Source organism: Doryrhamphus excisus, chromosome 9, assembly GCF_030265055.1.
Source record: "Doryrhamphus excisus isolate RoL2022-K1 chromosome 9, RoL_Dexc_1.0, whole genome shotgun sequence".
NCBI lineage: Eukaryota > Metazoa > Chordata > Actinopteri > Syngnathiformes > Syngnathidae > Doryrhamphus > Doryrhamphus excisus.
The window spans coordinates 13,367,918-13,380,349 of record NC_080474.1 but is presented as its reverse complement, the minus strand read 5'-3'; the positions used below and the strand labels follow the sequence as shown (position 1 = coordinate 13,380,349).

Below are 12,432 nucleotides of genomic sequence, written 5' to 3'. Positions count from 1 at the left end.
GCCCCAAGTGAACCCCTGCAGAGGTTATCCCAACACACACACACAGTATATAACATTTGCTATTATGCAACTGCTGTGGTGGTTACAAAAAAAAAAAAAAAAAGACAAGGGTGACGACATTGAGTTAGTCATCACACACAGACACACTTCTACTGTGAGGATGTGTTTTGCTTTTTGGTAATCGGATAATAGATGTAAAAGATGTAAAATATGAAGCACTCTTAGATGCCTTTTAAATCACAAAGTACTTCACAACTTAAGATGTGACTCTTCTATTCATGTTATGTTATGTCACCATCTAGTGGTCTAGTTCACAAAGTGCAGCTTTATATTTATGTTTATTTACTACTGTACATGAGGCACTTTATAAAAGCAACATGACAAGCATAAAGAAATAATCATTTTAAAAGAATATTACAAAAATAAAGCTGTATATGTCAGAATGTCTTAATTTTACCTCACTAAAATTGTGTGTGTGTGTGTGTGGGATAGGCTCCAGCACCCCCCGTGACCCTCGTGAGGATAAACGGTAGAAAATGAATGAATGAATGAATGTGTGAGTGTGTGTGTGTGTGTGTGTGTGTACAAAAATTAAATTGTATATGGTCAAAAAGCCTTAATGTTACGTGACTACGGTTGTGTTTTTTAAACAAAGATAGAAAATATTAAAAAAAATACATTCAGCAAACAATGTATTTTTAATTTAAACTTGTTTTTGACAATAAAGGGTAAATATTGCAGGCATAATAGTAAAATATATTGCAAAAACAAATTCATGTCAGTGAAATAAGGATTAACTTGTGAAATTTTTGATACAGCATTTAAAGTAGTGTGAAAATATTACAACAATAAATTTAAAATACATGAAGATTATGTTATATACATAAAATAAAAACATTTCAAGAACAAAATCTGAATATTCAGAGGCAGGCTGGTGTTGCCTTTATATCTTCTTTTCTTATAATACAACTTTATTCTTGTCATTTTGAACAAGGAACATAAAAATGTCTGCTTATTATTGCGTGAATAACACTGTACGTTACTGCTTCTAATACTGTATGTTGACCCTGACAGCCAATAATGATCAATATGTGGTCCCTCACAGATTTTCTGCGCGCCATCTTTTGACGACAAGATCCTGGAGGTGGTGGCTGTGTTTGGCAGCATGCAGATGGCAGTTTCAAGGGTCATCAAGCTGCAACATCATCGCATAGCGCAGGTCGGAATCATATTACAAGGCTCGTAGGTGAACATCTCACTAATTCATGCTTTTAAAATCAGTGCCGGACAGTGAAGATCACTATACTAGGCGACGAGGGCGTTCCCATCCAAGTGGATGGTGAAGCATGGATCCAGCCACCTGGAGTCATCAAGATCCAGCACAAGAACAGAGCCCAGATGCTCACCAGAGACAGGGTGAGAAACCACCTTTGTATGTGGAAAGGCCTGCTGTTGTCCTTCTGGAACATGGTCTAATTGTCTTCTTTACTGCCCCCCTGCAGGCCTTTGAGAACACGCTCAAGTCGTGGGAGGACAAGCTGAAGTACGACAAGCCTCCTCTGCGGCCTCACCTCTATCCGCAGCAGTCTGTGGACCTGGCAACAGAAGAAGAGGCTGCCGTGGTGCAGATGTGTGCCCGCGCCGCAGAGGAACTCATCACTAGGTAACCATACACATACAAAACAATGCAATACAATACAGTAGATCCTCACTGACTGTACTTACTGTATATGCAGGGGTTACTTTCCAAGTCAATGACAATGGATACACCCATAAAAAGCCTAAAAGTGCATATTTTTGATACTCTAAACTAGTGATGCCCATTAATAAGGCCTAGTATTATTGTCCAACATTGGCATTAAAATGAAGGTAATGACTTGCTGGACAATATCATATGCCAGTAAGAAAGCCATCTGTACTCTGAACCCTATTTAATTATTTTCAAAGTTATTAAATGCATTTAAATACACTTTTACATATAAACAAACAATCACAGGTACATGGTATACAGTATTGTACTTACAAAACATGTAATTACACAACACCATGTCTTGCCAAAGCATCTTGCTCGGGAAATGTTGTGTAAATTGACTTGTGAGACAGCGCCCTCTGTTGGATTCAAAGCTGCAGCACTCTTTTTTCTCTTGCAGATGGTGCCAGCAAATCATTTTCAATTTAAGTTACCATGAAAAAAATATTTTACGATAATGGATATATTGATGTATCGAATTATAAATCTGTCAGTATGAGGGGGAGCGGATAGTGAATGAATATGCGGGTTATACTGTACAAGTTTAAATACTCAGATAACTGAACTTAATGTCTTTGTTTGCACTGTAGGATATGTGAGGCTGCAAAGACCAACGGGCTTTTAGAGCAAGAGCTGGCACATGCTGTCAATGCTGCATCGCATGCCATCAACAAGACACATCCCAAGTTCCCTGAGGTAAAAAAAAAAAAATGGCCACCACTGAAATATGCAAATACATATACTTTTAACAGGCTTTCACAATAATTCAATTGGAAATTACTCTTTAAAAAACAACCACTTACTAGAGTTGGCTTCAAAGCTGAATAAAAAATAGCTTAGTCTATAGTTTATTTTCAGATATCTTGTAATTTCAACTTTTGTAATTTTAACTTTTTAAGCTGATTTGTTTGGATTTTGAAACAATTACCTCCATAAAAACACAATAACACTATAATTATCCTGTTTTCATTTTTCTCTCAGAAGCAAAATACATACAACATAAATTATAGTTCAAAACTAAACATTTTTAAATGTATTATATGATTATTATTTTTGAAAGGTTGATTTTAAACCTACAATGTTCGGTCAGAATTGGTCAGTTTAACATAATGTGTAAATGTCTCTACAAAGATGACTAAATTGTATGCAATTGTAGCCAGTCTTGGCATAAGAGTGCCTTTGATTTGAACAGTAACAATTGTGTGTCTTGTCCAGAGTCTGGCCAGGAACACTGCCATAGAGGTGGCCAGCACCGTCAAGGCTCTGTACAACGAGACGGAATCGCTTCTTGTGGGTCGAGTGTCTCTGGTAAGTCGTCAAGACTTTATTTCAGCTTTTTTTTTTTTTAATAAATATGAATTACACAACTCTTCTTAAAGCAACTGGACCCACCAGAGGAGGAGCAGCTGTCCAACGCGCTACAGAGTCTGGAGCTAGAACTCGGCAAACTGGGAGAGATTCCATGGCTCTACCATATTCTGCAGCCCAATGATGAGGAGGTGAGTGCCACAAACAAAGACATTAGTGAGCTTCTGCTGTAGTGGATGTACTGTGTACGCTTTGCATGGCTCCACGTCGCGAGTGAACGGACTAGCTAAATGAAAGGCTATAGGTTGACTGTGCTTGTGTACCAGGACCCCTCTCTGGGTTACGGCAAGAGGAACAGTCGCGGTGGCGTCTTTCGCATAGTGCCCAAGTTCAAGAAGGAGAAGGCAGCCAAGAAGACCAGCCCTCAGTCAGGTAAGGCCACGACAATGGCTCCTTTAGTAGAAGACAACAGAAAACAACAAGCAGTCTGTCAAACTACACTTTTACAGTGTACGGACAAGAACATGTGGCCATTCTACAGGAAGTAAAATGTAAAGGGGGAGTTACATACCAACGTACGTGCTCCAAAATGGGGAAAATTGCAAGAGGCCCACACCAATTTTCAAACTCAGATGAAGAAAATTGGGACGCAAATTGATCATGATTGAGCATGATCAGGACCAGAGCCGCAGTGGATTCAGTGTGAGCCCATAGTTAAAGCTACCAGTTTTCGTCAGAGGGTGAGCAGCACGCACGTGGGTGTCACACATCACTCTCCAAGTACGACACACTTGTGCAACCCTTGCGACTACCCTACGTCCTCTACGTGCTGGCCACAGCTAACAAATATGCTAAAAACTGCAGAGCCCGTGGAACTTGTGGAACTTTCTATTTTGAAGTGTATCTGTGGGAATTTTTGTACTTTTGTGATGGAAAATGAAAGGTTCCTAGAGGAACTCCACTCAAAATGCGTGTCATTACCTAAAGGGCCCCAAACACGTACGTATCTTCTTGGCTCGACACAGCTCTACTCACTTGATCTATTGTTGTTCTATTATCAAAATCAGGTACTATTTCTTGGAATCATAAGATATATGGAAAGAAATGACACACATGCCAATATGAGCTTACCTTGTTGCTGCAGTATTATAGTCCATGGTCTCCACTTTGCAGGAGCGGCTTGCTCCTCCGGGAGAAATTTATTTGTAAATGTACGTAAATGCAGGATGACCTCTTTATCCCTTCATTGGGATGTTGTTGGGGTATCTCGTTGAATGCAGCATGGTTGTCGGTAGTTTCGGGCAGTATGGTTTTGAATCACGGTTTTGTGATGTATAAAGAAAGATTTGGGTTTGTTGACTCATGGTTAATGTTCGTAATGAGAGGTGAGCCAAGGACATCTGGAAAGCCTCACGCATAGATTTTGATATTTTCTTACGCTCAATATATGTTTAAATCTCATTTGAGCACACATGGTCATTTTGTTTGTTTACAATGTGTTTCTGCTGTTTATGGAGGAAATCAAGCTCTGGCAAAAGCAATGCGATGTGTGCTGGAAGGCCAACAAAGAGTAAACATTTCTGCCCTCCATCACAGGCGTAGTCTCAGTTGCCATCAGTTTTTTTTTTTTTTTTTTAGCTTATGATTCATGAAGGCATCTTGGTGCACTCTGAGTGATACTCTGGTCCGACAAGGCAATAGTTGGACCCATAGAAATTAGCTTAGCAAGATTAGCTCTGCTCTATTTCCGCCTTTTTCCCATCCTCCGGTTGTCTGCATGCTCCCGGACCCCTGCTGGAAGCACCGCCCCTTTAGAAGGACCACCGTCCTTTCCTTCTCGCCAGCTGCCGCCACTCTTGCTCTTCTTTTTTTTTAATTTCCTCTCCTCCGACGCTTGTTCTGTCTGTTTGCATCCTCCAATGATTTACAACACGTGGATCGAAATGTGTGTGTGTGTGAGAGAGAGACATATCAAGTTGTGTGTGTTTGTGTGTGCGTGTGTGTGTAGTGGACAGATGGGGCACAGAAGAGGTGGGCGTCTGGCTGGAGCAGCTGAGTCTGGGGGAGTACCGGGACACTTTCATCCGACACGACATCCGAGGCTCGGAGCTGCTGCACCTGGAGAGGAGGGACCTGAAGGTACGCACACGTAGTCCTCGAGCTGTTTCTCTAGCAACAATCTTCTGTCCTCTCAGTGTGCCTCTTGAATGACGCTGTTCTTTGGCTGCACTGCATCGCTCTGCTTGGCTTGTTTCTGTCTTGACTGTCTGCTTGGTTGAAGGACTAGTTGAGGTAGGGGGTCCGCATAGTCTAGAATGGTCTAGACTGGTACAAACAGGACAGTAGGACAGTCTAAACTTGTCTGGTTTTTGTCTCGGCTGCAGGGTGTTGCTCTGGCGCCGGTTGTTTGTACACTCAAATACAGTGAACCTTCCATACACGTCCTCACTTACGACAACATAATCAAATAACATATTATTGGGTTTAAGTAGTTCACTTCTTTTTACACTTGCATGACAGTTACAAATTTATAGTAGACAATGTTGCTAAAACATTGCCTGTATAGTTTTTAAAGTTTTATCACGATCACAGCTTGACCCTGGAAAAGATGAATCGGTTTCGCCAGCCAAACTGTTATATTTTATTATATGTTATGTTATATTTGTTATATATTTTATACATATTGTGTTCTATTTCACGGGTTCCACTGTACGCACTTCATTCATTCATTCCAGGAATCCGCTTCAATTTGTTGTGCTTTTGTGAAGTAGTTTCCCAACTAATCTAATGGAAATAGGAATACATCTGTTCCAGGGTCAAACTGTCACCATCACAAACCATCAATTAAATATACAGAAAATGTATTAATATTTTTGACTTGTAAGTAAGTGTAAAAACAAGTTATAAAACCAACAATATATTAAAAATAACAACTGCTCTTGTAGTTGCTGTGTGTTGATGGCATAAAGTTTTATATATATATAATATATATATATATATATATATATATATATATATATATATATATATATATATATATGTATTATCCTTTATTGTATTATTTGTGGAACTATTTTTAATATTGTTTTAAATTCCAATTGTACAGATCAAGGCTTATCTAGTAATTGCCTGACTGCTGTTAAATACTTTCTGCTTTGAGTGTTTGAACATCCTTTGTGGTAAATGAGGTATTTTACTTAAAATTGTGGGCCAATTAATGTTTGCCAAATTCTTGCGAAGAGGGTTGTCAAGAGACATGAGATAATACACAAGATTTTACTTTTCAGAAAAGTACAATGCAAAAACAAATGATAATATATTGCAGTCTATTAAAGGGCTCACTCCGTTCATGCTGTTGTTCATATCGCAATGTACTGAGATCGGAAAGAATTGTCAAGTTCATTTTATTTGTTGTCTGATTAATTAATTTATTATTGTGTCAGGGCTTAGTGCCCAAAAGAAATGTTGTCACGTTTTCATTTTGCAAGACCTCTTGACAGTTCGATAGGTTGGTTATTGTGGATTATTGCGTTTTATATTCAATTATATAGAATATTATAAAATGCTGCATTAATTGGTTTGGAAACGATGAAAAACTGGTCTTTTTGCTACCACATACAACATGGATGTGTTTTTTTCCCCCCCCAGGATCTGGGGATATCGAAAGTGGGTCATATGAAGAGAATCCTCCAGGGAACTAAGGACCTGGCCAAGGCCTCCATGGTTGACCTTTAACCCTTCTCGAGATAGGGGGTTCCACTGACATCCCTTGGAGAAGATGTGGTGAGCCGCTGCAGTGCCAAAGTGATGAGGAAGCGGAGGAAAAGTGCCAGAAAGGATCCGGTTGTTTATCACAAGAAGCCATTTTACGACAGTTAACATCCATATCTCACACACACACACACACACTCTAACAGGTATGCAATCAACCACACTGCAGACAGTGGATTTGTTGTCTGACTTGTTATGACAAATTAGTAGCAAAACCAGGACTTCCATGAACTTGTTCCGCTTGATATTGTGTTTTTAAAAAAAAGGAGCTTCAGGAAAAGGGAAGTTTCCTAAAGATTGTGGTGCTTTGTTCCACGCTATGCTTGCTCAACTTAAATATTTCAAGGTTTTAAACTGCATGATTTTTAGTGTCTTAAACAAAGTTATGTTGTGACGTAAACACTTGAACAAGTTAAGTATTAACCAATGACGACGCCATTCGTGACTACTGAGACATGCGCCCTCTCCACTGCAAGGGAGCTTTTTATATGTTTGTATTTATTTTGCTTAGCATGACGATGACATGTTAAGAGATGTTGTGTCCAGTGCCATAGTGTTTTTTATTAGTGTAAACATGAGCTCTATATAGGAGAATGATGTAAGAAGCCTTTCATACGATACTGGGGGGCGGGGGGTGTTCCAATTAAGCCATCAAAGTGAATGTTCGACAAATTGCCATTAATCAAGGGACAACAATTAGCATTCATTCATTCATTCATTTTCTACCGCTTTTTCCTCACGAGGGTCGCGGGGGGTGCTGGAGCCTATCCCAGCTGTCTTTGGGCGAGAGGCGGGGTACACCCTGGACTGGTCGCCAGCCAATCACAGGGCACATATAGACAAACAACCATTCACACTCACATTCATACCTGTGGACAATTTGGAGTCACCAATTAACCTAGCATGTTTTTGGAATGTGGGAGGAAACCGGAGTACCGGGAGAAAACCCACGCATGCACGGGGAGAACATGCAAACTCCACACAGAGATGGCCGAGGGTGGAATTGAACCCTGGTCTCCTCGCTGTGAAGTCTGCACGCTAACCACTTGACCGCCGTGCCGCCGCCCCATTTGTCCACATATTTCCTCAAATAGTGGCCTACTTTCTAACAGTTGCCATTCCTACTAGTAGGTGGTGTCATTTGTTTTAAAAAATGAAACTCCACATCTCAACTAGACACCTTGAGAAAGAAAATAACTGATGCTCGCACTAGGGGGCAGTCATTACCTTTGCTGATTTTTTTTTTAGCTGTTACTGTTCTGTATGAACAGCACCAACACTGATTGGGGGACAAAGTTGACCTGACAATTCAAATATGCTAGTATCCATCCCAGATACCAAAAAGCTGAGACTGGGATTGTACAATTTGTCCACCTTTTAGGAGTACTAGCCCCCTTTAAATTGTCAATTTTTCCTGGCCTTTACCTGTGTTGATACTGTTTGTACAGAACAGCATGGCTCACCCAGCTATTGTACAGCTTCAGAGAGTAGCCCCTTTCAAATCGTCTGTAAAAGACAGATTTTAGACAAAAGTCATTTTCCCAAGTCCCTCTTCTGTAAGAAACAGCACCCACATAACACAGAGGCCATGTTGAAAGCAATTGTTGACCTGACACGTATTTTACACTTCATAACAGACTTCACCGAATCGCTGTGTGAGTAGCTTATACCACCATCTGTTATGAGGGTATCTGTAAAGCTGAAGTTTAGGGTGTCCGCCACTGATTGAACCGAATGAGAACATTCATTCATTCATTCATTTTCTACCGCTTTTCCTCACGAGGGTCGCAGGGGGTGCTGGAGACTATCCCAGCTGTCTTTGGGCAAGAGATGGGGTACACCCTGGACTGGTGGCCAACCAATCACAGGGCACATATAGACAAACAACCATTCACACTCACATTCATACCTATGGACAATTTGGAGTCGCCAATTAACCTAGCATGTTTTTGGAATGTGGGAGGAAACCGGAGAAAACCCACGCATGCACGGGGAGAACATGCAAACTCCACACAGAGATGGCCGAGGGTGGAATTAAACCCTGGTCTCCTAGCTGAGAGGTCTGCGCACTAACCACTAGTCCACCGTGCCGCCCCAAATGAGAACAATTTTTAAAAAATCTCTCCCCTAAATGACACCTGGCACTCTCTGCAATTAAGTAAATAAATGCTGGCTGAGGCCACTAAATGCGGAAATATATACACATATATATATTTTTAAGAAACATTCTGCAATATTCATGTACATATAAATCCGTATTTCACGGTAAGACTTCTCTGGCAAATGATGACATTTCCACCACTGTATGTAAACACTAATGAAAGCGGAGCGCCGTTTGTTAGCCTACAGTATGGGCATGCAGCTTGGTTTTGTTTTTCCTTTTCACTTGATCTAAGTATTGCTCCCGGTGGCATTACAGGGTTTATTATTTCTATATCTTGATGCTGAAGTATGTATTTGTATGAATATCTATATGCACTGTCTGTAAAGTATAGCAGTGTATGCAAACACTATAAGTGTTAAGTGGCATGCATGCAATGTAATGCATTAGACAGCGTGACTTTGTACACTGATGACGACAAGGCTGTCGTCACGGAATGATGGTGCAATATTTGACCTTGTTTTTTATATCTACACACTCTCTCTCTCTCTCTGTGGGGAAACTGTTGTTTTTTTTTAAATATATTTCGTAAATTAGCACACAGACTGCTTTTCCCCCTGCACGTTTTTTTTCCAGAGGTGCTTCCATGATGATCCACTGAAATAGGATTGCTTCAGTGAATAAGAGTGGCCTGGCAGTTTAGTCATGATTTGTATTGTTATGTGTATGTGCACTACAATAGCCAAACATTTTTAATTATGCTTAATTTCTCTAATCTCTTATGGAAATCTTCCCTAAAAGCTGAATATTCAGTGCTTAACACAATGGAACATATCCTAAACTATTAAGAATGTAAGTTAATTCAGGGGCCAAATTAATTTAAGTTATGTTGCGTAATAGCTTTATGTGGACAATAACCCATTTCACACAGCCCTTGTGATGCATGTTCTGTACAGTGTTGTTGGGGGGGGGGGTTGGCAAAACACTAAAAATTATTTTCAAATTGCCCAAAACAAGTCAGATATCTAGGCCGGTTCCTGTGTCAGTGGTGCCGTTTATACAGCACAGTATTGTTGAGCTGGCATTTTTCCAGCTTCCAAGGCAGTATCGCTGGTCATATTTGCCAGTAAACTGTGTCTGATGATATTTTTTCTACGCAGAACACAGGTCACATTAAAATTTTGCGTCATAGTTTGGATCCCAACATGGGCCAAAAATCTCATTCTTCAATTCAAGTCCCCTTCAATATTTACAGGAACTTTTATTATCAAAATATCCCCCCCTGCATTGCTAATTTTACCTCAAATCAGTCAGAATTGTGATGCATTTCTAGCCAAAGACTAAATTCTGCATAACAGTTAGAGCATTGCTGTAGTTCTAGTGTTGCACATGAATTCACTTTAAAATGCCATTTGTGTATCCAAAGTAGGGTTTGTCATCCTTCATTTCAAGGCATCCCCGGAAGCTGCTACCTTTGTGTTTTTGTTTCCCTCCTCCTAATGGGTCTATAAATAAGGCTGCAAACTGCCATTTTTTTTTTTTTTTTTTTTCAAAAAACAAACCATTCAAAACATAAAAAAAATCAAAGAAACAAAACAACACACATTTTGGACGTGTTTGCTAATTTAGTGGGAATTTGATTTGTTTACATTGTGTTTACAGTTGTAAGAATTATAAATAGTAAACATCTATTGCCTAAGATATATATATATATATATATACATGAATATATGACGTGCATTGTGTTATCTCACATTTTGAATATAATGTTGTCACCCGTATTGCTATATGGCATGACTTGGGTAAAAAAGGTAGTTTAATAATACTTTTTATGACTACTAAGTGACTGTTTTTTGTGCCTTTTTATGGTTAGAATGCATGGGTAGCTCTATTTATTATACAATTCCGAGTCACTGAGATGTGTATTTTTGTATTCTGAATAAATACATGGTTCCGCTTTTGTTGTACAATTTGCAAGGTGCCTTAAGGCACCTATACAGTACATATCTCTTCTTCAATAAAAAAGTACATATATGCTTGAGTTTGCATTTTTTGCTAATGCAAGGCCACAAAATGACTGACTTTCCATTGTAGCAAAGGATCAATGGAGGTGGGAAAAGAAGAGGATGAGTCAGTGACGTCATTTAATAGGCACATTGTGAGGGAACACTGTGAGACGTGTGTGACATTTCCACTTATCCCACAGAGGCTTGGAAAGTGTCCTGACTAACCATGTGATGCTTGACTCTGAATGTGCACCCTAAAGACTTCATGAACTGACAGGATGTGACTTTTGTTGCAGTCGCATTTTGTTTTGGTTTTCAGCATGGTCACATGCTGAGCATTCAGCACAGTACAAAGTTGCCTCATTGAGTGCTGAATTATACATTGACTTCGCTGCCATATTGAGTGTGAGGATAAGATTCATGTGCTGCGTGAAATTGTGTAACACGCCTGCTTCACAGGCCAGACCCAGCGTTCGGCCCCGGCTCTTAAGGCTGAGGGAGTGACCTGTGCAGCAACACTGGCCAGACTGGTTAGATCAGAGTATTTCCCAAAGGGGATCATCAAGATGTTGAGATGAGCCTATATAATGTACTCCACTGTAGTTGGTCACACTCCCATGTGCTTCGGAGGACTTCCGGTGTTGGGCCGCCAGCTGCAAACCCAACTTTATAGGAGTTGATTATACAGCAATGTATCTTTTAAACCAGGGGTCTCAAACTCAATTTACCTGGGGGCCACTGGAGCTAGGGTCTGGGCAAGGCTGGGCCGCATCAGGTTTTCCAAAAAAAAAAAAAAAAACGCATTTATTAAAAACAGAAAAATATACAAACTTTTTCAGTGCTTTGGTTCCAATTTTCTACAAAAAAAAACTTAATTTTTATTTTTCTGCACAAAATAAGATGAAAAATAAATAAACAAATCAAGAATAAAGAAAATCAATCAATCAGTAATAAATAAATATAATAATAATAATAAAACGGCAAATAATAAAAACTTAAGAAACCACATATAGTTGGTGGGTAGACAAATTATTTTTTTCAGATTAAAATTAACAAAGCATTTTTAGAGCCCTGTAGACATGACAAAACACGACTATAGTCACATTCATACTTTTTTTATTTACAACATATTGCGCAGGGTCTTGAGACACATGCTAACTCGCAAACTAGAGAGCTAGCGACCTAAACGGTAGCCTTCAAGTTATTTCCTTTAAACTTAAATAGCCAAAAACTTACCACTTCCACACGGCTAGGGAGGATAACTATTAACAGTTATTTAACCTTTAACATGAACATTAATCAAACGTAATAATTTTTTCTGGGTACATGATACCATACAGCATCCATATCAAACTTGCGTGGGCCGCACTAACATTAAACTTTCATATCAAGGCGGGGGCCTCAAACTAGTGTCCTGCGGGCCGCATTTGGCCCGCGGGCCGCATGTTTGAGACCCCTGTTTTAAACTGTCAGCTTTTAACATACAGCCATATATG

At 39.7% G+C, this 12,432-nt stretch overlaps 1 protein-coding gene across 12 annotated transcripts in view; it reads left to right on the top strand.

Annotated features, from left to right (window-relative positions):
- Window positions 1-10,477, top strand: part of dgkh (diacylglycerol kinase, eta) — a 52,190-nt gene extending 41,713 nt beyond the window's left edge. For 8 of the 12 annotated variants that reach the window (XM_058081661.1, XM_058081658.1, XM_058081657.1 and 5 more), the window contains 9 exons: window positions 1,106-1,219; window positions 1,282-1,416; window positions 1,503-1,663; window positions 2,341-2,446; window positions 2,966-3,058; window positions 3,130-3,249; window positions 3,385-3,490; window positions 5,067-5,197; window positions 6,707-10,477. In XM_058081661.1, coding sequence (XP_057937644.1) covers window positions 1,106-1,219; window positions 1,282-1,416; window positions 1,503-1,663; window positions 2,341-2,446; window positions 2,966-3,058; window positions 3,130-3,249; window positions 3,385-3,490; window positions 5,067-5,197; window positions 6,707-6,793 — 1,053 coding nt within the window. In that variant the 3' untranslated portion in view covers window positions 6,794-10,477. Of the gene's footprint in view, window positions 1-1,105; window positions 1,220-1,281; window positions 1,417-1,502; window positions 1,664-2,340; window positions 2,447-2,965; window positions 3,059-3,129; window positions 3,250-3,362; window positions 3,491-5,066; window positions 5,198-6,706 lie in introns of all 12 variants that reach the window. The other 4 variants (XM_058081667.1, XM_058081659.1, XM_058081656.1 and 1 more) reach the window with 3 other exon arrangements.
- Window positions 10,478-12,432: the final 1,955 nt, after the last annotated feature.